Genomic DNA, 27678 nt, shown 5'->3' on the forward strand with positions numbered 1-27678 from the left:
ATGCTTTACCTGCCCTGGGAGTGTTTGATGTTGATTCCAGGTGCTGAGAATGTTAAAATCTTCCATTCCCCCACAATGACTTCCAGAACCTCGATTGTAATAAAACACAGAAGGTAACAGAAGCTTCTCTCCTGGACACAGATATTAAAAGGACAGGGAATGTCTGTAACAAGTCATCAATTGGCTCTCGTCTTATCTTAGAAACAAGGACTCAATCGATTGTATGTATCAAACGAAGCTGATTTATTTGTACAGAATATTAAAATGCAGCTCAGTCATTGGTGTTTTAACATCCACAAAATATAAGATGGTCACTAATAAATCCAGGAGGGAATTCAGGAGAAACTTGTTTACCCAGAGAGTGGTGAGAATGTGGAACTCGCTACCACAGGGAGTGGTTGAGGCTAAAAGTATAGATGCATTTAAGGGGGAGCCACATGAGGGTGAAAGGGAGGCTAGAGCAGTTGGGCCAGATGGCCGGTTTCTGTGCTGCACCTTCTATGTAATACCATGAAAGGTCAAATGAAGGAACCATCAGCTCAACAGGCTGACAGATTAACTAGCAGTACAAAATTTATAAAACATTTTCCACATTCACGTTGCCCCAGCTGCCGGCAGGGCAGAGTGAACTCGCTGGTGTCTCAGCAGGTCAGATGACTGAGTGAATCTCTTCCCACACACAGAGCAGGTGAACGGCCTCTCCCCGGTGTGAAGACGCTGGTGTCTCAGCAGGTGAGATGACCGAGTGAATCTCTTCTCACACATGGAGCAGGTGAACGGCTTCTCCCCGGTGTGAACTCGCTGGTGAGTCAGCAGGTGGGATGACTGAGTGAATCCCTTCCCACACATGTAGCAGGTGAACGGCCTCTCCCCCGTGTGAACTCGCTGGTGAGTCAGCAGGTAGGATGACTGAGTGAATCCCTTACCACACACGGAGCAGGTGAATGGCCTCTCCCCGGTGTGAACTCGCTGGTGAGTCAGCAGGTGGGATGAGTGAGTGAATCCCTTCCCACACATGGAGCAGGTGAACGGCCTCTCCCTGGTGTGAACTCGCTGGTGAGCCAGCAGGTCGGATGACCGAGTGAATCCCTTCCCGCACACAGAGCAGGTGAACGGCCTCTCTCTGGTGTGAACTCGCTGGTGTCTCAGCAGGTCGGATGACCGAGTGAATCCCTTCCCACACACGGAGCAGGTGAATGGCCTCTCCCCGGTGTGAAGACGGTGGTGTGCCTTCAGCTCTTGGGAACTATTAAAGCCCCTCCCACAGTCACAACATTTAAAGGGTCGCTCATCAGTGTGAACAAGCTGGTGTCTCAGCAGATGGTTGGACCGAGAGAATCGCTTCCCACACACGGAGCAGGGAAACAGACTCTCTCCAGTGTCAGCACGCTGGTGATTCATCAGATTCCCAAGACTTTTGAAGCTCTTCCCACAGTCATAACATTGAAACGGTCTCTCATCAATGTGAACGTGCTGGTGTCTCAACAGGTGGGATGACTGAGTGAATCCCTTCCCACACACGGAGCAGGTGAACGGACTGTCCCCGGTGTAACTGTGCCGACGAACCTCCGACACAGATGTGGAACTGAATCCCATCCTGTTGTCCCCACCTTTACCCGGTTTCTCCCCGGTGTGACGGTGCACGTGTCTCGCCAGGTCAGGCGATCGGCTGAATCCAAGTCCACACATGGAACACGTGTGCGGTTTGTCCGCACTGCGATCACTGCTCTCTCCTTCCATGTGAAAAGGCCAATGATATTCAGGTCCTGATGAATCGAGCGAGTCTGTCTGACCCTGACATGATTTTTGGTCTGAGCTTCCTGTCTGTAAATGCTCTACTTCTAAAACCCTGTAAAAAGAGTGTAGAAAGAGTAAGAGGGAGAATGTTGCCTCATGTCGCCCTTTCCAAAGCCCAGGAGCAGTGAAGCTGATTTTCAGGCCCCAGCTGCTGCACAAGTTGGTTAGCCTACCATCAGTAGTTGGGAAAACGCTAAAGAGTCTATTATAAAGATTGTGATAACAGGACACTTAGAAAATATCAACGGGATTAGACAAAGTCAGCACAGATTTATGAAAGGGAAATAGTGTTTGACCAACCTACTGGAGCCTTTTGAGGATGTCACTGGTAGAATAGATAAGGGAGAACCAGTGGATGTGGCGTATTTGGATTTTCAGAAGGCCTTTGATAAAGTCCCACATAAGAGGTTAGTGTGCAAAATAAAGGCAATAGAATTGGGGGTGATATACTGGCATGGACTGAAAATTGGTTGACAGACAGGAAACAGAGAGTAGGAATAAATGGGCGTCAGGCAGTGACTAGTGGGGTATCGCAGGGATCAGTGCTTGGGCCCCAGCTATTCACAATATATATCAATGATTTGGATGAGGGAACCAAATGTAATATTTCCAAGTTTGCTGATGACACGAAACTAGGTGGGATTGTGATTTGTGAGAAGGATGCAAAGAGGCTTCAAGGTAATTTAGACAAGCTGAGTGAGTGGGCAAATATCAAATCAAATCAAATCAAATCAACTTTTATTGTCATTGTTAGTGCACAAGTGCAGTACAACGAAATGTAGGCTTGCGGCTCCCGAGAGTGTACAATTTGGATTAGGACAATTAAACATTTCAACATACATTTGTACATATATAGTAGCATAAATATGACCATAATAAAGTGCATCGGCAGGTGTGCAGGCTTTAGTGTTCATTTGTGGAGTTCAGTAGGATGACAGCCCTGGGAAAGAAGCTGTTCCTAAATCTGGTCGTACGGGTGTGAATGCATCTGTAGCATCTTCCAGATGGTAGGAGGCAGATGCAGTATAATGTGGATAAATGTGAAGTTATCCACTTCAGTAGGAAAAACAGAAAGGCAGAATATTATTTAAATGGTGATAGATTGGGAAATGTTGATGTACAGAGGGACCTGGGTGTCCTTGTACACCAGTCACTGAAAGCAAACATGCAGGTGCAGCAAGCAGTTAGGAAGGCAAATGGTATGTTGGCCTTCATTGCAAGAGGATTTGAGTACAGGAGCAAAGATGTCTTACTACAGTTGTACAGGGCCTTGTTGAGACCACACCTAGAGTACTGTGTGCAGTTTTGGTCTCCTGACCTAAGAAAGGATATACTTGCCATAGAGGGAGTGCAGCGAAGGTTCACCAGACTGATTCCTGGGATGGCAGGACTGTCGTATGAGGAGAGATTGAGTTGACTAGGCCTGTATTCACGAGAGTTTAGAAGAATGAGAGAGGATCTCATTGGAACATATAAAATTCTGACAGAGCTAGACAGACTGGATGCAGGGAGGATGTTTCCCCTGGCTGGGGGCCTAGAACGAGGGGTCACAATCTCAGAATACGGGGTAGGATAATTAGGACTGAGATGAGGAGAAATTTCTTCACTCAGAGGGTGGTGAACCTTTGGAATTCTCTACCTCAGAAGGCTGTGGAGGCCAAGTCACTGAATATATTTAAGAAGGAGATAGATAGATTTCTAGACACAAAAGGCACCAAGGGGTATGGGGAGAGAGCGGGAATATGGTATTGAGATAGAGGAACAGCCCGGATCATACTGAATGGCGGAGCAGGCTCGAAGGGCCGAATGGCCTACTCCTGCTCCTATTTTTCTATGTATCTCTGCACTGCATACAATGCAAGTATATCCTTCCATAAATATGGAGACCAAAACTGTATGCAGTACTCCAGGTGTGGTCTCACCAGCGCCCTGTAAAGTTGCATCAAAACTTCCCTACTTTTATACTCCATACCCCTTGCAATAAAGGCAATTCCATTTGCTTTCCTAATTACTTGCTGTACCTGCATGCTAACTTTCAGAAGTTAGCATGCAGAAGCAACAATAAGGAGGCACATTCATAGGACAGAAACATAGAAGATAGGAGCAGGAGTAGGCCATTTTGCCCCTCGAGCCTGCTCCGCCATTCAATGAGATCATGGCTGATCATCCAAATTCAGTATCCTGTCCCTGCCTTCTCCCCATATCCCTTGATCCCTTTAGCCTTAAGAAATATATCTAACTCCTTCTTGAATATATTTAATGAATTGGCCTCCACTGCCTTCCGTGGTAGAGAATTCCACAGGTCCACCACTCTCTGGGTGAAGAAATTCCTCCTCATCTCTGTCCTAAATGGCTTACCCCTTATGCTTAGACTGTGACACCTGGTTCTGGACTCCCGACCATCGGGAACATCCTTCCAACATCTAGTCTGTCTAGTCCTCTTAGAATTTTATAAGTTTCAATGAGATCCCCTCTCATTCTTCTAAACTCCATCGAGTATAAGCCCAATCGACCCAATCTCTCCTCATATATCATTCCTGCCCTCCCAGATATCAGTCTGGTAAATCTTCGCTGCACTCCCTCCATGGCAAGAACATCCTTCCTCAGATAAGGCGACCAAAACTGCACACAATACTCAAGATCTGGTGCCACCAAGGCCCTGTACAACTGCAGCAAGACATCCTTGTTCCTTTACTCGAACCCACTCGCTACGAAGGCCAACATACCATTTGCCTTCTTAAACGCCTGCTGCACCTGCATGCTTACCTTCAGCGGCTGGTGCACAAGGGCACCCAGGTCTTGTTGCACTTCCCCTTCTCCCAATCTATTACCGTTCAGATAATAATCTGCCTTCCTGTTTTTGCCACCAAGTGGATAACCTCGCATTTATCCACGTTATAATACATCTGCCATGCTTCTGCCCAATCACCCAACCTATCCAAATCATACTGGAGTTTCTCGGCATCCTCCTCACAGCACACACGCCCACCCAGCTTTGTGTCGTCAGCAAACTTGGAGATACTACATCTAGTTCCCTCGTCTAGATCATTTATATATATTGTGAATAGCTGGGGTCCCAGGACCGATCCCTGCGGTACTCCACCAGTCACTGCCTGCCATTCGGAAAAAGACCCGTTTTTTCCAACTCTTTGCTTCCTGTCTGCCAACCAGTTCTCTATCCAAGCCAGTACCTTGCCCCCAATCCCATGTGCTTTAACTTTGCACGCTAATCTCTTATGCGGGACCTTATGGAAAGCCTTCTGAAAGTCCAAATACACCACATCCACTTATCTCCCTTATCTATTCTACCAGTTACAGTCAGGGTAGACAGTCAGGCTGATGGGATGAAATCTGGGTGGAGAACTGTTTGTACAATCAGTTTCAAAATTATCATCCTGGTGCAAATCCCTCCATGGCCTCACTGCCCTCCCCATCTCTGCTATCTCATCCAGCCATCACCCGCCCCCCCCCGGAAAAGAGATCTCTGCGCTCCTCCAATTCTGCCCTCTTGAGCATCCCTGATTTTTAATCGCTCCACCATTGGCGGCCGTGCCTTCAGCTGCCTTGGCCCCGAGCTCTGGAATTCCCTCCCTAAACCTCTCTGCCTCTCTTTCTTCCTTTAAGATGCTCCTTAAAACCCACCTCTGTGACCAAGCTTTTGGCCATCTCCCCTAATATCTCCTTATGTGGCTCGGTGTCAAATGTTTTGTCTTCTCATGCTCCTGTGAAGCACCTTGTGGCATTTTACTATTTTAAAGGCGCAATATAAATACTACTTGTTGGTGTAGATTTCTGTATTGTGAACCTGTCCATTTTTAGAGACTTCAGGCTTTCTTGAACAGTCTCCTAGTTTTCTGAAGATGAAGTTTAATTCCATTTTCCCGCCCACAGTTTCCACATGTATGCTGATGACACCCAGCTCTACATCACTACCACTTCTCTCAACCCCTCCACTGTCTCTGAATGGTCAGACTGCTTGTCCGACATCCGGTTCTGGATTAGCAGAAATGTTCTCCAATTAAATATCGAAGACCGAAGCTATTGACGTATGATATGATATGATTTGGATTACGGAAACATGGCTCCAGGGTGACCAGGGCTGGGAACTCAACATCCAGGGGCATTCAATATTCTGGAAAGACAGGCAAAAAGTAAAAGGAGGTGGGGTAGCATTGCTGGTTAAAGAGGAGATTAACACAACAGTAAGGAAGGATATTAGCTCTGATGATGTGCAATCTGTATGGGTAGAACTGAAAAATACCAAGGGACAGAAAACATTAGTGGGAGTTGTATACAGACCCCCAAACAGTAATGCGGAGGTTGGGGATGGCATTAAAAGGGAAATTAGAGACGCGTGCAATAAGGGCACAGCAGTTATCATGGGTGACTTTAATCTACATATAGATTGGGCTAAACAAATTAGTAACAATACTGTGGAGGAGGAATTACTGGAGACTATACAGGATGGTTTCCTGGACCAATATGTCAAGGAACCAACTAGAGATCAGGCCATCTGAGACTGGGTATTATGTAATGAGAAAGGAATAATTAACAATCTTGTTGTGCGAGGCCCCTTGGGGCATAGCGATCATAATATGATCGAATTCTTCATTAAGATGGAGAGTGAAGTAGTTGACTCAGAGTCCTGAATTTAAATAAAGGAAATTATAATGGTCTGAGGAGCGAGTTGGGTAGGATTGATTGGGGAATGTCACTCAAAGGGTTGACGGTGGATAGGCAATGGCAAACATTTAACGATCGCATGGATGAACTGCAGAATTTGTTCATCCCTGTTTGGCATTAAAATAAAACAAAAAAGGTGAATCAACCGTGGCTAACAAAGGAAATTAGGGATAGCATAAGATCCAAGGAGAGGACATATAAATTCGCCAGAAAAAGCAGCAAACCTGAGGATTGGGAGCAGTTTAGGATTCAGCAAAGGAATTAATTAAGAGGGGGAAATAGAGTATGAGAGTAAGCTTTCATGGAACATAAAAACGGACTTTAAAAGCTTCTATAGATATGTGAAGAGAAAAAGATTGGTGAAGTCAAGCATAGGTACCTTGCAGTCAGAATCAGGGGAATTTATAATGGGGAACAAAGAAATGGCAGACCAATTAAATATATACTTTGGTTCTGTCTTCACAAAGGAGGACACAAATAACCTCCCAGAGATGTCGGGGAACATAGGGTCTAATGAGAGGGAGGAATTGAAAGAAATCAGTATTTGTAGGGAAATGGTGTTAGGGAAATTGATGGGATTGAAGGCCGATAAATCCCCAGGGCCTGATAATCTACATCCTAGGGTACTTAAGGAAGTGGCCCTAGAAATTGTAGATGCATTGCTGGTCATCTTCCAAAATCCGATAGACTCTGGAACAGTTCCCATGGATTGGAGGGTAGCTAATGTTACCCCACTATTCAAAAAAGGTGGTAGAGAGAAAATGGGAAATTATAAACCGGTAAGCCTGACATCGGTAGTGGGGAAAATGCTAGAGTCCATTATAAAAGATGTAATAGCAGAGCACTTGGAAAACAGTGACAGGATCGGACAAAGTCAACATGGATTTACAAAAGGTAAATGGTGCTTGACTAATCTACTGGAATTTTTAGAGGATGCAACTGGTAAAACAGATAATGGAGAACCAGTGGGGATGTGGTGTATTTGGACTTTCAGGAGGCTTTCGATAAGGTCCCGCATAAGAAATTAGCGTGCAAAGTTAAGGCACATGGGATTGGGGGCAAGGTATTGACTTGGATAGAGAACTGGTTGGCAGACAGGAAGCAAAGAGTTGGAATAAACTGGTCTTTTTCTGAGTGGCAGGCAGTGACTAGTGAGGTGCCGCAGGGGTCGGTCCTAGGACCCCAGCTGTTCACAATATATATTGATGATCTAGACGAGGGAACTAGAGGTAATATCTCCAAGTTCGCAGACGACACAAAGCTGGGTGGGCGTGTGTGCTGTGAGGAGGATGCCGAGAAACTCCAGTATGATTTGGACAGGTTGGGTGAATGGGCAGTAGCGAGAGGGTTCAAGTAGAGGAACAAGGATGTCTTGCTGCAGTTGTACAGGGCCTTGGTGAGACCACACCTTGAGTATTGTGTGCAGTTTTGGTTGCCTCGTCTGAGGTAGGATGTTCTTGCCATGGAGGGAGTGCAGCGAAGATTCACCAGACTGATACCTGGGATGGCAGGAATGATGTATGAGGAGAGATTGGGTTGACTGGGCTTATACTCGCTGGAGTTTAGAAGAATGAGAGGGGATCTCATTGAAACTTATAAAATTCTAACAGGACTAGACAGACTAGATGTAGGAAGGATGTTCCCGATGGTCGGAGAATCCAGAACCAGGGGTCACAGTCTAAGGGTAAGGGGTAAGCCATTTAGGACTGAGATGAGGAGGAATTTCTTCACCCAGAGAGTGGTGAACCTGTGGAATTCTCTACCACAGAAGGCATTGGAGGCCAATTCATTAAATATATTCAAGAAGGAGATAGATGTATTCCTTAAAGCTAAAGGGATCAAGGGATATGGGGAGAAAGCAGGGACCGGGTACTGAATTTGGATGATCAGCCATGATCTTATTAAATGGCGGAGCAGGCTCGAGGGGCCGAATGGCCGACTCCTGCTCCTATCTTCTATGTTTCGGTCCCCGCCACAAACTCCGCTCCCTGGCCACTGACTCCATCCATCTCCCGAACAATGGGTGACCACCAGAAGGAAAAGGAGGACCAGGCAAGTAGTGCAGGAGTCCCCCCGAGTGCATCTCGCTCTGGTGAGGGCGATGGTTCCTCTGGGGAGTACAGCCAGAGCCAAGTTAACGGCACTAAGGGTGGCTCAGCTGTCCCGGAGTGGGGGGAAATCAGGAAAAGCAATAGCGATAGGGGATTCGATAGTTAGGGGAACAGACAGGTGTTTCTGCGGCTGCAGATGTGACTCTAGGATGGTATAATGCCTCCCTGGTGCCAGGCTCAAGGATGTCACTGAACGGCTGCCGGACAGGTGAACAGTCAGAGGTCACGGCCCATATTGGTACCGACGACATAGGCAGAAAGAGGAATGAGGTCCTGCAGGCAGATTTTAGGGAGCTAGGAGAGAGATTAAAAAGCAGGACCTCAAAAAGGTAGTAATCTCCGGATTACTCCTGGTGCCACGTGTGAGCGAGGATAGAAACAGGAGGATAGAGCAGATGAATGCGTGGCTGGAGAGATGGTGCAGGAGGGAGGGATTTAGATTCCTGGGACATTGGGAACGGTTCTGACGGAGATGGGACCTGTACAGGTCAGACGGGTGTAAGATTCGCGAAATTTTCATTAAATAATCACGCAGGAAAATAGGGTTAATAAAACAGCTTTATTGACCAAAGAAGCTTATACAGAGAAACCTTTGATAAAAGGGCACACAAAAATGGCCGCCAGGCCTCGTGACCAGCTTCTGGGACCATTTGAATTTCTGTTGCTGCAAGCCAGACAGGCTTGAGGATTGAGGGCATTAAAAGCCGGCGAAAACCAGTTTCGGGAAGCTGAAACTCATGGAACTGAGCATACATATTGATTAGATTATAAGTACAGGACAGATTTGGGTGGCAGGATGAGACCCATCAAGAAATGGGTGGACAATTGAGCGAACGCTTTAACCCATTTACACTGTACAAAGAGAAGCCGTTTAACAGCCATCCAGGGCAATCTCCAGACCGATCAATATACAAACCAAGTTACGGTAACAAAGCAAAGACATTATCGGCCCAGGAAGGCCAGTTAAGCTATCACCAACTCCCGTTATGAAGACAAAGCACCCCTGCAGAGAGTTCTGCCCGCCAAAATTATTACAAAGACAGGACTATGATTTGGCGGGAGATAAGAATGTTCCAAAAAAGTATAACTGTGAATTGAGTAAAGTCCAAGGACGCTTGGGGACAGACTCTTCGGTTAAACGGCACTTCGGTTCGGAACGTGTTCAGTGTTCGGCCAGGCAAGGCCCGGCCACGACGAGAAGAATTCGGCTTGGAAGCCAGCTCGGCTAGGAAAGGCCCAGCCATGACGGGAAGAAGACGAGGGAGGCCCGGGTACTTTTGTCGGGAGATCATCGACGACCCAGGCCGGAGAAGAAGACACTCAGGTCCCGGAGCCCAGGATCCAGTTCTTCAACATCACATCGGTAACGGATTCATCCGTGTGCATCCAGTTCTTAAAAATCACATCGGAAACGGATCCATCCGTGGCGAGCGCTCACCAAGGCTGTGCCGGCTGCCTACATCGCAGGAGAACCAAGAGGAAAACAAGCTGCGCCAGAAGCTTCCAAACCCACGTGACGACGGAAAGCTGTGTCGAAAGGCTGCAAAGCCTTTTTCACAATTCTTAAAGTGGTGAGCATGATCCCGGGTCCCTCAAATCAAAACTTAGTTAGGTTTAGGGGAGGGGGTTAAGGGTAATTGTAATGTGTTACCCCTTTCACGATGTGCCGTGTGTTCCCCATTTCTATAGAGTTAAGTTTATAGATGTGTGCATGCTTGTAGTTGCTCTAATCTGTGCATATGACATGTATTTTATAATGCTGCAAACTGTTCAATAAAGGCATCCATTTCGTGCTATTCGACCTGGTCTATTGAGTTTTTCTGCACTACAGCTCCCTGCACCTAAGTCCAAGGTCTAGAACCGTAGGGGCGAGTGGGTCGAACCACTCACGGGTAATTATTGCAAGAAGCCTGGCAGGAGACCAGAGCAAGCAAGAGAAACCCCCTACACGGGTTACACCTCAACAGAGCCGGGACCAATATCCTCACTGGGGGGTTTGCTGGTGCTGTTGGGGAGGGTTTAAACCAATTGAGCAGGGGGATGGGCACCAGGATGGCTATGATAAATTGACCCTTAGTGTTAGGGGGATTAAATACGTGGGGTTACGGGGATAGGGTGGGATATGTGTTGGTGTAGGCGTTACAGGGATCGGGTGGGATATGTGTCGGTGCAGGCTCGATGGGCCGAAATGGCCTCTATCTGCACTGTGGGGTTTCTGTGATTCTGTGATGTAGCATTAGCCAGGACAAACATGGTGCACAAAAGAGTGGGAGATACAAAGAGCACTAGAGTAAGAAATAGTACGGTATTAGGTGGGGTCAGTCTAAGAGAATACTGTGGCAGAGCCACCAAGAGACTCTTGCAGTAATGTATATAATTGCCTTTAACAGGGGTTCGTTACCTTTAATTGTTTGCTTTGTATAAATAGCGCAGGTTCGGTAAAATATCGATCCAGCGCGATGACGTCATCACGCAGGTCACGTGACGTTCCCAACGGCGGGAAACGTGATGACATCAGTGGGGGGAGGCGGTCTCTCTCTGTCCTCGTGGAACCAGTTTGAGTACAGACCTGTTTAGAGTTTCTCCTGCGTTTTTGTTTGAAACTTTTACCAGTTTGCATTAAACCTCATTTGGTTGGCTGATAGTCTCGATCTCAGTACTTTCGTTAAGAATTTGACAATTCCTACAATACAAGAATTTTACAGTGCATGTATTTAAACGCACAAAGTGTGGTAAGTAAGGTTGGTGAGCTGCAGGCACTAATAGCCACATGGGAATGTGATGTGCTGATAACAGAGACCTGGCTCAAAAAAGGGCAGGATTAGGTATTAAAAATTCCTGGATATCAGGTGTTCAGGAACGATAGGGAAGGAAAGAAAGGTTGTGGTGGTGTGGCAGTATTGATTAAAGGAGTATATTATAGTGCTCCTTGAAAAAGCCTCCTTGAAAAAGTGCAGCAACCCCACCGACACCTGGGAATCCCTGGCCCAAGACCGCACAAAGTGGAGGAGAAGCATCCGGGAAGGCGCCGAACACTGAGTCTCTTCACCGGGAGCAAGTAGAAGCCAAGCACAGGCAGCGCACGTCAACCCAAGCACCCCACCCACCCGCCCCTTCAACCACCGTCTGCCCCACCTGTGACAGAGACTGTAGGTCCCACATTGGACTCATCAGTCACCGAGAACTCATTTTTAATGTGGAAACAAGTCATCCTCGGTTCCGAGGGACTGCCTAAGAAGGAAGAAGGAGAATATTACAGTGCTGGAGAGAGAGGATGTCCTGGAGAGATCAAGGACAGAATCTATTTGGTTTGAGTTAAGAAACAATAGAGGTGCCATTACACTACTACGTGTATTCTATAGGCTACCGACTAGTGGGGACAATATGGAGGAGCACATTTGCAGGGAAATTGCAGAGAGATGCAAGAACAATAGAATAGTGATAATGGGGTACTTCAATTATCCTAATATAGACTGGGATAGTAATAGTGTAAAGGGCAGACAGTGGGAAGAACTTCTGAAGTGTGTTCAGGAGAACTTTCTTGATCAGTACGTTTCCGGCCCAACGAGGAAGGAGGCATTGCTGGATCTGGTTCTGGGGAATGAGGTGCGTCAGGTGAATCAAGTTTCAGTAGGGGAATATTTAGGGAAGAGTGATCATAATATCATAAGGTTTAGGTTAGCTCTGGAAAAGGACAGGGAGCAATCTAGAGTCAAAATACTTAACTGCAGGGGGGCCAATTTCAGTGGGATGAGAACAGAGCTGGCCCGGGTAAATTGGAATCAATGATTGGCAGGCAAAACTGTCATCGAACAATGGGCTGCCTTTAAAGATGAGATGGTTCGGGTACAGTCGCGGTACATTCCCACGAGGGGGCAAGGTAGGGCAAATAAAACCAGAGCTCCCTGGATGACAAAAGACAGAGAGTAAGAAAGCAGAAAAAAGGGGGCGTATGACAGATGTCAGGTTGAGAATACATAGAAACATAGAAGATAGGAGCAGGAGTAGGCCATTCGGCCCTTCGAGCCTGCTCCGCCATTCAATGAGATCATGGCTGATCATTCAAATTCAGTACCCTGTCCCTGCCTTCTCCCCATATCCCTTGATCCCTTAAGCCTTAAGAAATATATCCAACTCTTTCTTGAATATATTTTATGAACTGGCCTCCACCGCCCTCTGTGGCAGAGAATTCCACAGGTTCACCACTCTCTGGGTGAAGAAATTCCTCCTCATTTCAGTCCTAAATGTCCTACCCCTAATCCTTCGACTATGACCCCTGGTTCTGGACTCCCCGACCATCGGGAACATCCTTCCAGCATCTAGTCTGTCTAGGCCTGACAGAATTTTAGAGGTTTCGATGAGATCCCCTCTCAATCTTCTAAACTCCAGTGAGTATAAGCCCAATCGACACAATCTCTCCTCATACGTCATTCCTGCCATCCCAGGTATCAGCCTGGTGAATCTCCGCTGCACTCCTTCCATGGCAAGAACGTCCTTCCTCAGATAAGGCGACCAATACTGCACACAATACTCAAGGTGCGGTCTCACCAAGGCCCTGTACAACTGTAGCAAAACATCCTTGCGCTTGTACTCGAACCCTCTTGCTATGAAGGCCAACATACCATTAGCCTTCTTAACCGTCTGCTGCACCTGCATGCTTACCTTCAGCGACTGGTGCACAAGAACACCCAGGTCTCTTTGCACTTCCCCTTCTCCCAATCTATTGCCATTCAAATAATAATGTGCCTTCCTGTTTTTGCCACCAAAGTGGATAACCTCACATTTATCCACATTACAGTGCATTTGCCATGTTTCTGCCCAATCACCTAACCTGTCCAAATCGTACTGGAGTTTCATGACATCCTCCTCGCAGCATACCCTCCAACCCAGCTTTGTGTCGTCTGCAAATTTGGAGATATTACATCCAATTCCCTCGTCCAGATCATTAATATATATTGTGAACAGCTGGGGTCCTAGGACCGATCGGTACCCCACTAGTCACTGCCTGCCACTTGGAAAACGACCCGTTTATTCCAACTCTTTGCTTTCTGTCCGCCAACCAGTTCTCTATCCAAGTCAATACCTTGCCCCCAATCCCATGTGCCTTAATTTTGCACGCTAATCTCTTATGCGGGACCTTATCGAAAGCCTTCTGAAAGTCCAAATACACCACATCCACTGGTTCTCCCTTATCTATTTTACCAGTTACATCCTCAAAAGATTCCAGTAGATTAGTCAAGCATGATTTACCTTTTGTAAATCCATGTTGACTTTGTCCGATCCTGTCACTGCTTTCCAAGTGCTCTGCTATTACATCTTTTATCATGGACTCTAACATTTCCCCCACTACCGATGTCAGGCTTACCGGTCTATAATTCCCCGCTTTTTCTCTGCCACCTTTTTTGAATAGTGGGGTAACATTAGCTACCCTCCAATCCATGGGTACTGTTCCAGAGTCTATCGAGTTCTGGAAGATGACCAGCATTGCATCTACTATTTCTAGGGCCACTTCCTTAAGTACCCTGGGATGTAGATTATCAGGCCCTGGGGATATATCGGCCTTCAGTCCCATCAATTTTCCTAACACCATTTCCCTACAAATACTGATTTCTTTCAGTTCCACCCTTTCATCAGACCCTATGTTCCCCGGTATTTCTGGCAGGTTATTTGTGTCCTCCTTTGTGAAGACAGAACCAAAATATGTATTTAGTTGGTCTGCCATTTCTTTGTTCCCCATTATAAATTCCCCCGATTCTGACTGCTAGGGACCTACGCTTGACTTCACCAATCTTTCACTCTTCACATATCTATAAAAGCTTTTACAGTCAGTTTTTATGTTCCCTGCAAGCTTACTCTCATATTCTATTTTCCCTTTCTTAATTAATCCCTTTGTCCTCCTTTGTTGAATCCTGAACTGCTCCCAATCCTCAGGATTATTGCTTTTTCTGGCCAATTTGTATGTCCTCTCCTTGGATCTTATGCTATCCCTAATTTCCCTTGTTACCCACGGTTGAGTCACCTTTATTGTTTTATTTTTATGCCAAACTGGGATGAACAACTTCGGTAGTTCATCCATTCGGTCTTTGAATGTTTGCCATTGCCTATCCACCATCAACCCTTTGAGTGCCATTCCCCAATCAATCCTACCCAACTCACTCCTCAGACCATCGTAGTTTCCTTTATTTAAATTGAGGACCCTTGTTTCTGAGTCAACTACTTCATTCTCCATCTTAATGAAGAATTCGATCATATTATGATCGCTCCGACCCAAGGGGCCTCGTACAACAAGATTGCTAATTAATCCTTTCTCGTTACATAATACCCAGTCTAAGATGGCCTGATCTCTGGTTGGTTCCTCGACCTATTGGTCCAGGAAACCATCCCGTAAACACTCCAAGAATTCCTCCTCCACAGTATTGTTGCCAATTTGGTTAGCTCAATCTATATGTAGATTAAAGTCACCCATGATGACTGCTGTGTCCTTATTGCACGCTTCTTTAATTTCCCTTTTAATGCCATCCCTAACCTCCGCCTTACTGTTTGGGGGTCTATATACCACTCCCACTAATGTTTTTTTCCCCTTAGTATTTCTCAATTCTACCCATACAGATTCCACATCATCAGAGCTAATATCCTTCATTACAATTGTGTTAATCCCTTCTTTAACCAGTAATGCTACCCCACCTCGCTTTCCTTTTTGCCTATCTTTCCTGAATATCGAATACCCCAGTCTTGGCCATCCTTGAGCCACGTTTCCGTTATCCCAACCAAATCATATTAGTTTACCTCTATTTGTGCAGCCAATTCATCCACCTTATTACAAATGCTCCTCGCATTAAGACACTCTGGGCCAGATTTTCAGTATAGGCAGTTTTGGGGCGCTAACCTTAGCGCCCGCCCAAAGTTAGCGCCCGCCCCAAAGTAGCGCCCCGTTGCCGGAAATTCAGTGGATTCGCCCTAAGAGGTTGGTGGAGCGCTAAAAGAGGCGTTCCACAACTATCTTTAGGCGCTAAGCCGGCGGTCCAGAGGGATAGCGCCCAGGCGGGGCGCAGCGCGGGTGCGGTCATTTTTGGACTGGCAGCAGACCCCGTGGCGCCGACCAGCTCTTAAGGGGGAAGGGGCGAATTGTTCTGCTGCCACACCCTGCACACTGCAGCCTTGCAAAGAGGCCTCAACACTGCTGCTCAGCCCCAGGGAGTCATGGCAACGCCAGATTAGGCCCGTGAGCGTGCCCTGCGCTTCTCAGAGGGTGATCTGGACATAATGGTCACAGCTCTGCAGCTGAGGTGCAAGATCTTGTTCCCAGAGAATGGGAGGAATCCAACCCACCACGACTACACCAAAGCCTGGAAGCAGATCGCCCAGAGGGTGATGTTCACCGGCGATGCCCCCAGGACCCACAATGTCGTAAAAAATGCAATGACCTGACCAGGATTGTCAGGGTGAGTACCCTTTCCAGTCTCCTCCTCATTCTTGCATGTACACCTGACATGATGGACAAAGGGAGCTCAAAGTCGTAATGGCCAGCCCTCAGCCAGCAGCATTGGGACAGTCATGAGCATCAATTGGCCATTCGGCACTCTACACTCTGGCCAAGCTATTCCACCATGGGAGGCAGTGCACACTACATCAGGGCTTCACTCTGTCCAAGCTATTCCACCATGGGAGGCTGTGCACACTACATCAGGGCTACACTCTGTCCAAGCTATTCCACCATGGGAGACAGTGCACACTACATCAGGGCTACACTCTGTCCAAGCTATTCCACCATGGGAGGCAGTGCACACTACATCAGGGCTTCACTCTGGCCAAGCTACTCCACCATGGGAGGCAGTGCACACTACATCAGGGCTTCACTCTGGCCAAGCTACTCCACCATGGGAGGCAGTGCACACTACATCAGGGCTTCAATCTGTCCAAGCTATTCCACCATGGGAGGCTGAGCACACTACATCAGGGCTACACTCTGTCCAAGCTATTCCACCATGGGAGGCAGTGCACACTACATCAGGGCTACACTCTGTCCAAGCTATTCCACCATGGGAGGCAGTGCACACTACATCAGGGCTTCACTCTGGCCAAGCTATTCCACCATGGGAGGCTGTGCACACTACATCAGGGCTACACTCTGTCCAAGCTATTCCACCATGGGAGGCAGTGCACACTACATCAGGGCTTCACTCTGGCCAAGCTATTCCACCATGGGAGGCAGTGCACACTACATCAGGGCTACACTGCGCACTTACAGCCCGTCCTTTCTCTTGCAGGCTAAAGTAGCCTATAATCGCCAGGCCCGTGCCAGGGGTGGCCGCGCCAAGCTGCAGAAGCTCAGTCGGCTGGAGGAGCAAATGTGTGTGCTCATGGGAGCCCGTGTGATCGTCCCCACAGCGTGCGGAGTAGCCAACCCTCCACTGCCCGGCAATGGTAAGGACCTCACCTTTTGGCCCTCTCACGTCGCACTGGCCCATCCGAGCTACCTCCTTTGCCACTGTCGCACCAATGCGCTGAATGCCACCAGTCCTAACTCCCTCGCTGATGCCGTCTCCTCACTCTGAAGCAAATCTTGTGCATTCCTGCTTTCAGCTGGTGACGACCAGGACCCTGAAGCTGCCAGTGACACCACCTCCGAGCAGGAGGAGGAGGAGGAGGAGGAGGAGCAAGCCGGACCATCGGAGGAACACTCACGTCCTGCAGGAGAGGAGGAAATGCTTGGCACCTCCTCACTGGACGAGTGCCTGGAGGAACTGTCGCAGGGGAATGCAGCTTCTGGGACCAGTGGCGTCAAGCCACCCAGGAGCCGTGCGCGTGGCCCGCGGCCATCCCCCCAAAGGGGGGAAGGATCGGAGGGGAGTGCTGCTAATCGGCACACTCGCCGCCACCAACGTGGCAAGGGCTCCCCAGCGGGAGAGTCGCGACTCCAGTCCGGACACCTTCACCTCGGAGGAGGTGCGGAAGCTGGATAAGATGGCTGAGGATTTGGACCGGCGCCACACAGAGCTCATGAGTGTGGTGGGGCGCATGCCTGAGGCCATCGAGTCGCTGGCGACCAGTGTGCGCGAGATCGGGGCAGCAACTGCCGTGAGTGGCGGCATGCTGACTGATGCCATCAAGACCCTGGCGGATGTGATACGGGCGCACACCAGGACAACAGGGGCACTCATTGCTGTCACACGTGCTGTCTCAGGCAGGCATCGCCAGGGCAGCCACCGCGCTGGACCATCCCAGCGAGCCTCCCCTCGGCTGATTGTTGTGGATCCTGCAGTGCGAGCCCGGCCGAGTGCCAGCGCGCCACAGCACCAGCCAGCGCATCCCATACGCCAGCTGGCCCACATTGCACCATCCGTTGCCGCCATTCCCCCACTGGGGCGTCAAGGGCAAGCGGCTGCAGCTGATGGTGGCCAGGCTCAGGTGGGCCACTCAGCAGACGGCCCCTCGAGGCCCAAACGCCATGTAGGCTGCCCTCCAGCGGCATCTGGCGGAAGGGCATCTTAGCCTCAGGCGCCTTCCCCCAGCCTCGCAGCAGCCACTGGGCAGAGCTTGCGAAGGAGCAGCAGGCCGGGCAGGGGAGGCAAAAGGCTGGGCAAGGTCTTGCCCTCGCGGGCCACTCAATAGAGGGTGTGGCCAGCTTTCCTTTTATATGGCGGTGGCCATCTTTATTTTGCCCATGGTTGTTTTGTTGGAGGGCTTATTTTTTGCGTTAGGCCGACGTTGAGGCCCGGTTTGAAGAAATGTGGAGTGTCTCCTCCCCAGTTTGTGGGAGTGAGTCGTTTGTTGGGCTTTTTGTGGGGCCCGTTTATTGTTTTTGGGGATTTATGTGGGAAGGGGTTTTCATTTTTGTGTAATAAATAATTATCTTTATTCATGCAGTCTCCATGGCTGTTCTTCTTAGTGTTTGTTGGCTTCGCCGGATGAGGGCTTGTGGAGCAGCTGCATTCATCTTCCCTCATGGTCCCAAGGCATTCCCTGACAGGGGGCTTAGAAGTACCGTGTAATAAGGTTGCGTCGCGCGGTCCTTGGCCCTGGTCGCTCCCTCCTGGGAACGTACTCCTGCTCCTCCTCCTCCTCCTCATGCTCCTCCTGCTCCTCCTGCTCCTCCTCCTGAGGTGCTGCTCCAACGTCAGGTGGCAGTGCCTGAGTCCTGCGGATAGCCAGGTTGTGTAGCATGCAGCAAACCACCACAAATTGGGAGACCCGGTCCGGCGAATACTGGAGAGCTCCTCCGGAGCGATCAAGGCAGCGGAACCGCTGCTTGAGGACCCCAATAGTTGCTCGATGATGTTGCGGGTGGTTTGATGGCTCTCGTTGTAGGCCTCTTCAGCAGCGGTCCTGGGCGCGCGGAGCGGGGTCATGAGCCAGGTGCACAAAGGATAGCCTTTGTCCCCGAGTAGCCATCCTCTTGGGGGAGGCTGTGGCTGGAACATGTCATGCACAGTACTCTGCCGCAGGATAAAGGCATCGTGGCTGCTGCCTGGGAAGCTGGCATTGACAGCCATGATGCGCTGCTTGTGGTCACACACCAGCTGCACATTCAGAGAATGGTAGCCCTTCCTGTTGCGATACTGCTCACCATGCTCCAGAGGGGCCCGCAAAGCCACATGCGTACAGTCAATGGCGCCTTGCACCAAGGGGAAGTCCCCGAGTCTGGAAAATCCCAATGCGCGCTGATGCTGGCTCTCCAGGGCCATGGGGAAGGAGATGAATTGGCTTCTCCTTCTGAACAGTGCTTCGGTCACCTGGCGGATGCAGCGACGCGCACCGTACTGGGAGATGTTTGCTATGTCCCCAGCAGCGTATTGGAAGGAGCCGGTGGCATAGAAGTTCAATGCCACCGTCACCTTCACTTCCACCGACAGAGACGTCCTGCACCTGAGCTTTGGCTGCAGATCTCCGCGAAGCAGGTGGCAGATCTCTGCAATCACCTCCTTTTGGAATCGGAGCCTTTTAACACATCGCGCGGCACTCATGTTTAGGTAGGAGCGCTGCTGGCGGTATAGCCTGACTGGGTAAGGCCTACGTGGCCGATGCCTGTAGCCCCCTCTGCCTCTAGCCAGGGCTGCCCTTCTCACAATGCGTCTGCGAGCCCTACGGACATGGAGCTGCAGCTCCGCGTTGGCACCCCATGCAACCCCCATCAAATCCTGGCAAACACTCAAATTTCCAAAAGGCCACTTGCAGCGCTCTGGCCCGAGTCCAAAAATACCTGAGCTCTTGCTGCTTGAAACCAGTTAGCTATCCTCCTTGTTGTGTCTCCAGAAATGCGTTGCACAAGAGTGTTTGCTGAAAAATGGCTGGCCTTTATACTGGAGAGCACGTCCCCTTTAATTTGCACACCCCAGGGCCCACGCTGGTTGTGTTGCGTTCCTTTTTTCAAATGCTCCGGCCGCCAGCCGCACAATGGGATGGTCTGACTAAAGTTTGGAATTGGGGCGGCCAAAGGGCATTGCACGAGGATGTGACGTCATTTGCTGCGTGCGCATCCGGGCGGGCGCTAAACTTTGCGCCGGCGCTAACGGGCAACGTAATTTGGGGCGGGGCGCAAACTGCGCTGCGCACGGGCACTACACGCATAGCGCCCGAAAGTCACTTCTCTTAAGGCGCTAACTGCTGGCACAAGCAACTGAAAATCTAGCCCATAGCCTTCAGGCTTGTTTTTTTAACGCTCTTAGGCCTATTAGAATTATTATTTACTGTGGCCATGTTTGATTTAAACCGTTGATTTCTCTGGCTGCCACTTTTGTTTTTCTCCTTCCAATCTTTTGCTTTTATCCTTGTTTCCCTTTCCTCTGTCTCCCTGCTCAGGTTCCCAACCCCCTTCCATTCTAGTTTAAACCCTCCCCCACAGCACTAACAAACATACCCCCTAGGACATCGGTTCCAGCCCTGCCCAGGTGCAGACCGTCCGGTTTGAACTGGTCCCACCTCCCCCAGAACCGGTTCCAATGCCCCAGGAACTTGAATCCCTCCCCCTGGCACCATTCCTCTAGCCACATATTCATCTGAAGTATCCTTCTATTTCTACTCTGAATTGCACGTAGCAATGGTAGCAATCCTGAGGTTACTACCTTTGAGGTCCTGTTTTTTAAATTTACCTCCTAACTCCCTATATGCCGCTTTTAGGACCTCATCCCGCTTTTTACCTACATCGTTGGTGCCTATATGCACGACGACAACTGGCTGTTCACCCTCCCCTTCCAAGATGTTCTGCAGCCGCTCGGAGACATCCTTGACCCTTGCACAAGTGAGAACCAGGCTGAATACAGAAAGTTCAGAGGGGAAGTGAAAAAAGAAATAAGGACAAAGAGAGTATGAGAATAGACTGGCAGCTTACATAAAAAGAAATCTGAAAGTCTTCTATAAGCATATAAATAGTAAACGGGTAGTAAGAGGAGTGGTGGGGCCGATTAGGGACCGAAAAGGAGACCTACGCATGGAGGCAGAGGGTAAGGCTGAGGTACTAAATCAGTACTTTGCATCTGACTTCACCAAGGAAGAAGATGCTGCCATGGACATAGTGAAGGAGGAGGTAGAGGAGATACTGGATGGGCTAAATTTTGATAAAGAGGAGGTACTAGAAACGCTGGTTGTACTTAAAGTAGATAAGTGACCATGACTGGATGGGATGCATCCTAGGATGCTGAGGGAAGTAAAAGGTGGAAATTGCGGAGGTACCGACCATAATCTTCCAATCCTCCTTGGATTCGGGGGTGGTGCCAGAGGACTGGAGAATTGCAAATGTTACACCCTTGTTCAAGAAAGGGTGTAAGGATAAACCCAGCAACTACAGGCCAGTCAGTTTAACCTTGGTAGTGGGGAAGCGTTTAGAAATGATAATCCGGGACAAAATTAACAGTCACTTGGATAAGTGTGAATTAATTAAGGGAAGCCAGCATGGATTTGTTAAAGGCAAATCGTGTTTAACCAACTTGATGGAGTATTTTAATGATGTAACGGAGAGGGTTGATGAGGACAATGCGGTTGATGTAAGTCTGATATCGGTAGTGGGGAAAATGCTAGAGTCCATTATAAAAGATGTAATAGCAGAGCACTTGGAAAACAGTGACAGGATCGGACAAAGTCAACATGGATTTACAAAAGGTAAATCGTGCTTGACAAATCTACTGGAATTTTTTGAGGATGTAACTGGTAGAATAGATAAGGGAGAACCAGTGGATGTGGTGTATTTGGACTTTCAGAAGGCTTTCGATAAGATCCCGCATAAGAGATTAGCGTGCAAAGTTAAAGCACACGGGATCGGGGGCAAGGTACTGTCTTGGATAGAGAACTGGTTGGCAGACAGGAAGCAAAGAGTTGGAATGAATGGGTCTTTTTCAGAGTGGCAGGCAGTGACTAGTGGGGTACCACAGCGATCGGTCCTTGGACCCCAGCTATTCACAATATATATTAATGATCTAGACGAGGGAACTAGATGTAATATCTCCAAGTTTGAAGACGACACAAAGCTGAGTGGGCGTGTGTGCTGTGAGGAGGATGCCAAGAAACTCCAGTATGACTTGGAAAGGTTGGGTGATTATACTGCATTTGCCATGCAGCTGCCCAATGTGGATAAATGTGAGGTTATCCACTTTGGTGGCAAAAACAGGAAGACAGATTAATATCTGAATGGCAATAGATTGGGAAAAGGGCAAGTTCAACAAGACCTGGGTGTCCTTGTGCACCAGTCACTGAAGGTAAGCATGCAGGTGCAGCAGGCGGTTAAGAAGGCAAATGGTATTTTGGCCTTCATAGCAAGAGGGTTCGAGTACAGGAGCAAGGAAGTCTTGCTGCAGTTGTACAGGGCCTTGGTGAGAACACACCTTGAGTATTGTGTGCAGTTTTGGTCGCCTTATCTGAACAAGGATGTTCTTCCCATGGAGGGAGTGCAGCTAAGATTCACCAGACTGAAACCTGGGATGGCAGGAATGACATATGAGGAGAGATTGGGTCGATTGGGCTTATACTCGCTGGAGTTTAGAAGAATGAGAGGGGATCTCATTGAAACTTATAAAATTATAACAGGACTAGACAGACTAGATGCAGGAAGGATGTTCCCGATGGTCGGGGAATCCAGAACCAGGGGTCACAGTTTAAGGATAAGGCGTAAGCCATTTAGGTCTGAGATGAGGAGGAATTTCTTCACCCAGAGAGTGGTGAACCTGTGGAATTCTCTACTGCAGAAGGCAGTTGAGGCCAATTCATTAAATATATTCAAGAAGGAGTTAGATATATTTCTTAAGGCTAAAGGGATCAAGGGATACGGGGAGAAAGCAGGGACAGGGTACTGAGTTTGGATGATCAGCCATGATCTCATTGAGTGCCGGAGCAGGCTCGAGGGGCCGAATGGCCTACTCCTATCTTCTATGTTTCAATGATGTGGTGTACATGGACTTCCAAAAGGCATTTGATAAAGTGCCACAGCCATGGGCTTCAACTTTGCTGGCAAGCCCATTACTAAAAGGGACAGTGGCTGCATGGATATGAAATTGGCCTAGTGACAGGAAACAGAGAGCAGTGGTGAACGGTTGTTTTTCGGACTGGAGGAAGGTATACAGTGGCGTTCCCCAGGTGTTGGTTCTAGGACCACTGCTTTTCTTGATATGTTCTGGATGAGCAAATATTTTCTCCAATTAAATATTGGGAAGACCGAAGCCATTGTTTTCAGTCCCCACCACAAACTCCATTCTCTAGCCACTGACTCCATCCCTCTCCCTAACATCTGTCTGCGGCTGAACCACACTGTTCGCAACCTTGGTGTCATATTTGACCCTGAAATGAGCTTCTGACCACATATCTGCAGCATAACAAAGAGCGCCTACTTCCACCTCGGTAACATCGCTCCGTAACATCGCCTCAGCTCATCCGCTGCTGAAACCCACATCCAGGCCTTTGTTCCCTCTAGACTTGACTATTCCAACGCACTCCTGGCTGGCCTCCCACGTTCCATCCCACGTAAACTTGAGGTCATCCAAAACTCTGCTGCCCGTGTCCTAACTCGCACCAAGTCCCGTTCACCCATCACCCCTGCTCGCTGATCTACATTGGCTCCTGGTTAAGCAACGCCTCGATTTCAAAATTCTCATCCTTGTTTTCAAATCCCCTCCTTGGCCTCGCCCCTTCCTACCTCTGTAATCTCCTTCAGCCCCACAATCCCCCGAGATATCAGCGCTCCTCTAATTCTGCCCTCTTGAGCAACCATGATTATAATCACTCAACCATCGGTGGCCGTGTCTTCTGTTGCCGGGGCCCTAAGCTCTGGAATTCCCTCCCTAAACCTCTCTGCCTCGCTACCTCTCTTTCCTCCTTGAAGACGCTCCTTAAAACCTACCTCTTTGACCAAGCTTTAGGTCACCTGTCCTAATTTCTCCTTATGTGGCTCGGTGTCAAATTTTTTGTCTTAAAATCCTCCTGTGCAGCGCCTTGCGACGTTTTACTACGTTAAAGGCGCTATAGAAATACAAGTTGTTGTTGATATATATCAATGACTTGGACGTGGGTGTTCAGGGCAGTATTTCAAAATTTGCAGATGACACAAAACTTGGAAGTATAGTGAACAGTGAGGATGATAGAGATAGACTTCAAGAGGACATAGACAGGCTAATAGAGAGGGTTGGAGTACAGGAACAAGGATGTCTTGCTGCAGTTGTACAGGGCCTTGGTGAGACCACACCGTGATTATTGTCTGCGGTTTTGGTCGCCTTACCTGAGGAAGGACGTTTTTGCCATGGAAGGAGTGCAGCGAAGATTCACCAGGCTGATACCTGGGATGGCAGGAATGACGTATGAGGAGAGATTGGGTCGATTGGGCTTATACTCGCTGAAGTTTAGAAGAATGAGAGGGGATCTCATTGAAACTTATAAAATTCTAACAGGACTAGACAGACTAGATGCAGGAAGGATGTTCCCGATGGTCGGAGCGTCCAGAACCAGGGGTCACAGTCTAAAGATAAGGGGTAAGCCATTTAGGACAGAAATGGAGGAGGAATTTCTTCACCCAGAGAATGTATTCAATCTTTCCTTGCAGCTGAAATTCTCTAGTCCTGGCAACATCCTTGTAAATCTCCCGTCTCGAGCAGTCACATCTTTCCTGCAATGGGGACGACCAGAACTGCACACGGTGGCCTAACTGGTGTTTTTGTACAGTTCAAGCAGAAACTCCCTGCTCTTACATGATACAGAGAGAGGCACTGCCCCTTTAAATACCTGGGGACACATGGAAACATAGAAGATAGGAGCAGGAGTAGGCCTTTCGGCCCCTCGAGCCTGCTCCGCCATTCAACGAGATCATGGCTGATCATCCAAATTCAGTACCCTGTCCCTGCCTTCTCTCCATATCCCTTGATCCCTTTAGCCTTAAGAAATACATCCAACTCCTTCTTGAGTATATTTAATGAATTGGCCTGTACTGCCTTCTGTGGTAGAGAATTCCACAGGTTCACCACTCTCTGGGTGAAGAAATTCCTCCTCATCTCTGTCCTAAATGGCTTACCACTTATCCTTAGACTATGACCCCTGGTTCTGGACTCACCGACCATCGGGAACATCCTGTCTGCATCTAGTCAGTGTAGTCCTCTCCTCATACGTCATTCCTGCCATCCCAGGTATCAGCCTGGTGAATCTTCGCTGCACTCCTTCCATGGCAATAACATCCTTCCTCAGATAAGGTGACCAAAACTGCACACAATACTCAAGATGTGGTCTCACCAAGGCCCTGTACAACTGCAGCAAGACATCCTTGTTCCTGTACACAAACCCTCTCGTTACGAAGGCCAACATACCATTTGCCTTCTTAACCGCCTGCTGCACCTGCATGCTTACCTTCAGCGACTGGTGCACAAGGACGCCCAGGTCTCGTTGCACTTCCCCTTCTCCCAATCTATTGCTATTCAGATAATAATCTGCCTTCCTGTTTTTGACACCAAAGTGGATAACCTCGCATTTATCCACGATATATTGCATCTGCCATGCTTCTGCCCAATCACCCAACCTGTCCAAATCATACTGGAGTTTCTCGGCATCCTCCTCACAGCACACACGCCCACCCAGCTTTGTGTCATCTGCAAACTTGGAGATATTACATCTAGTTCCCTCATCCAGATCATTAATATATATTGTGAATAGCTGAGGTCCAAGGACCGATCACTGCGGTACCCCACTAGTCACTGCCTGCCACTCGGAAAAAGACCGGTTTATTCCAACTCTTTGCTTTATGTCTGCCAACCAGTTCTCTATCCAAGTCAATACCTTGCCCCCAATCCCATGTGCCTTAACTTTACACGCTAATCTCTTATGCATGACCTTATCGATAGCCTTTTGAAAGTCCAAATACACCACATCCACTGGTTCTCCCTTATCTATTTTACCAGTTACATCCTCAAAAAATTCCAGTAGATTAGTCAAGCACGATTTACCTTTTGTAAATCCATGTTGACTTTGTCCGATCCGGTCACTGTTTTCCAAGTGCTCTGCTATTACATCTTTTGGACATCCTCGTAAATCTCCTATCTTGAGCATTCACATCTTTCCTGCAATGGGGCGAGCAGAACTGCACACAGCCGACTAGCCGGTGGCCTAACTGGTGTGTTTGTACAGTTCAAGCAGAACCTCCCTGCTCTTACATGATACAGAGAGAGGCACTGCCCCTTTAATACCTGGGGGGCACCCATTCCCCTTTAAATGGCCAAGCAATTGCTTTTGTTGAAAAGGGGCCGCAGTCCCCTTTGACTCACCCCCCCACCCACCACAAATACTCACAAGAGAGAGAGGAGGAAGATGCTGGTCTTTGTCTCTATAAAAGTGGCTGCCCACCAAAATGTTCACAGCACCAGGGCTCTTTGTTCTGGATAAAAGGGAAAAAGAGAAAAGGTTCACTTATTTTTAAATGAATGCAGTTGATGAATAGCCTTGCAATAAAGGTAATGCAAAGGAATAAACACTCACAAGCTGGGTTTTTATCCACCTCCTCCTCCCCTTCCCTTTAACAGCTCCTGCAGACAATGAAAACAGGAAATAACAACAGAAAATGCTGGAAAAATTCAGCAGGCCAGGCAACATCCGTGGAGAGAAATTAGAGTGACGTTTCGGGACTAACCCTTTTTCAAACTGGAAAGGAAATAAAATAAATAGGAAATGAAAGCAGGAACGCGGCCTGCAGCCCATCGAGGTCCCGCCCCACTCCCTCCCGCGCCACCATTGCTTGGAGGACCGTCAGCCCGTCTCGGCCTCCCAGCGTTTTCCGCGCTCCTGATTGGCGGGCGGCTCGCGTCAATCAACCCCCCACCGCTTACGAGCTGACGCATGCACACAACGCCCAGTGGTCGGTTGGATTGGCGCGCGCAGCCCACCGAGGTCCCGCCCCCCTCTCGCGCTGCCATTGCTTGGAGGACTGTCAGCCCGGCCGGTTTTCCCAGCGTTTTGCGCGCTCCTGATTGGTGAGTGCCTCACGTCAATCAAACCCCCACCCCTCCGCTTACGCGCTGACGCCAGCACGCAACGCCCAGGGGTCGGTTGGATTGGCGCACGCCACCGAAAGGTAAAAAAAAGATACCCCACACAAATGAGGATAAACAAGAATAATAATGATCGCACTTTAAGGGGGAGGAGGTTGGGGGAATTAATGAGTGTTTTCAATTTGTTTCGGAAAAAAAAAATTTGAAAAGCATCCGAACGGTGCGAGGCGGGCTGCGCATGCGCTCCAGCCAGCCTTTGACTCCCCCACGTGGGCCGCGCCCGGACACGCCCACTTCCCTTCCCCTGCACCAATCACAGCGCGGGCAGGCGCTTCTAGCAATCGTCATCTGTCAATCACCCTCCCCTCCCCCTCGTGGTGTCGATTGACAGCGGTGTCAGCCAATGACGTGCAGGAAGGGGCGGGACCAGGGCCAGGACTGACAGCAAGCCTGAACTAACTCAATTAAATACCTGCATGCAGCCAAAAAAAAACTTTTATTTTAGTCAGCCAAAAAACAGCAAAGCAAGTAAGGTTTCCTGAGTCAGCAAAGCCTATTTTAAAGAATTATAGAGCGATATCGCAGGGATCGGTGCTCGGGCCCCAGCTATTCACAATATATATTAATGATCTAGACGAGAGAAC

General features: G+C 48.7%; 1 protein-coding gene across 3 annotated transcripts; it reads right to left on the minus strand.

Annotated features, from left to right (window-relative positions):
• Positions 1–219: 219 nt before the first annotated feature.
• On the minus strand, positions 220–26763 carry LOC147093103 (uncharacterized). Of its 3 annotated transcripts, XM_085974255.1 has the most exons (4): positions 26677–26751; positions 26526–26572; positions 26340–26424; positions 220–1849 (listed from the first exon to the last, which is right to left on the minus strand). In XM_085974255.1, exon 4 carries the CDS (start codon positions 1738–1740, stop codon positions 595–597), a length of 1146 nt encoding a protein of 381 aa, XP_085830381.1. In that variant the 5' UTR covers positions 1741–1849; positions 26340–26424; positions 26526–26572; positions 26677–26751; the 3' UTR covers positions 220–594. The 3 variants fall into 3 exon arrangements, 2 of the variants coding, with proteins under 2 accessions (XP_085830381.1, XP_085830380.1); XM_085974254.1 differs by having other exon boundaries at positions 26526–26763; XR_015074677.1 differs by lacking the exon at positions 220–1849 and adding an exon at positions 2519–2850 and having other exon boundaries at positions 26526–26763.
• Between the last annotated feature and the right edge of the window lie 915 nt (positions 26764–27678).

Source organism: Somniosus microcephalus, unplaced genomic scaffold (genome assembly GCF_052327205.1).
Source record: "Somniosus microcephalus isolate GS21.2 unplaced genomic scaffold, FLI_Smic_1.0 unresolved_chr1, whole genome shotgun sequence".
Classification (NCBI taxonomy): Eukaryota; Metazoa; Chordata; class Chondrichthyes; order Squaliformes; family Somniosidae; genus Somniosus; species Somniosus microcephalus.

Excerpts from the sequence above, each read along its gene's own strand:
- LOC147093103 (XM_085974254.1), bottom strand. The coding sequence starts at position 1,740 with ATGGAAGGAGAGAGCAGTGATCGCAGTGCGGACAAACCGCACACGTGT.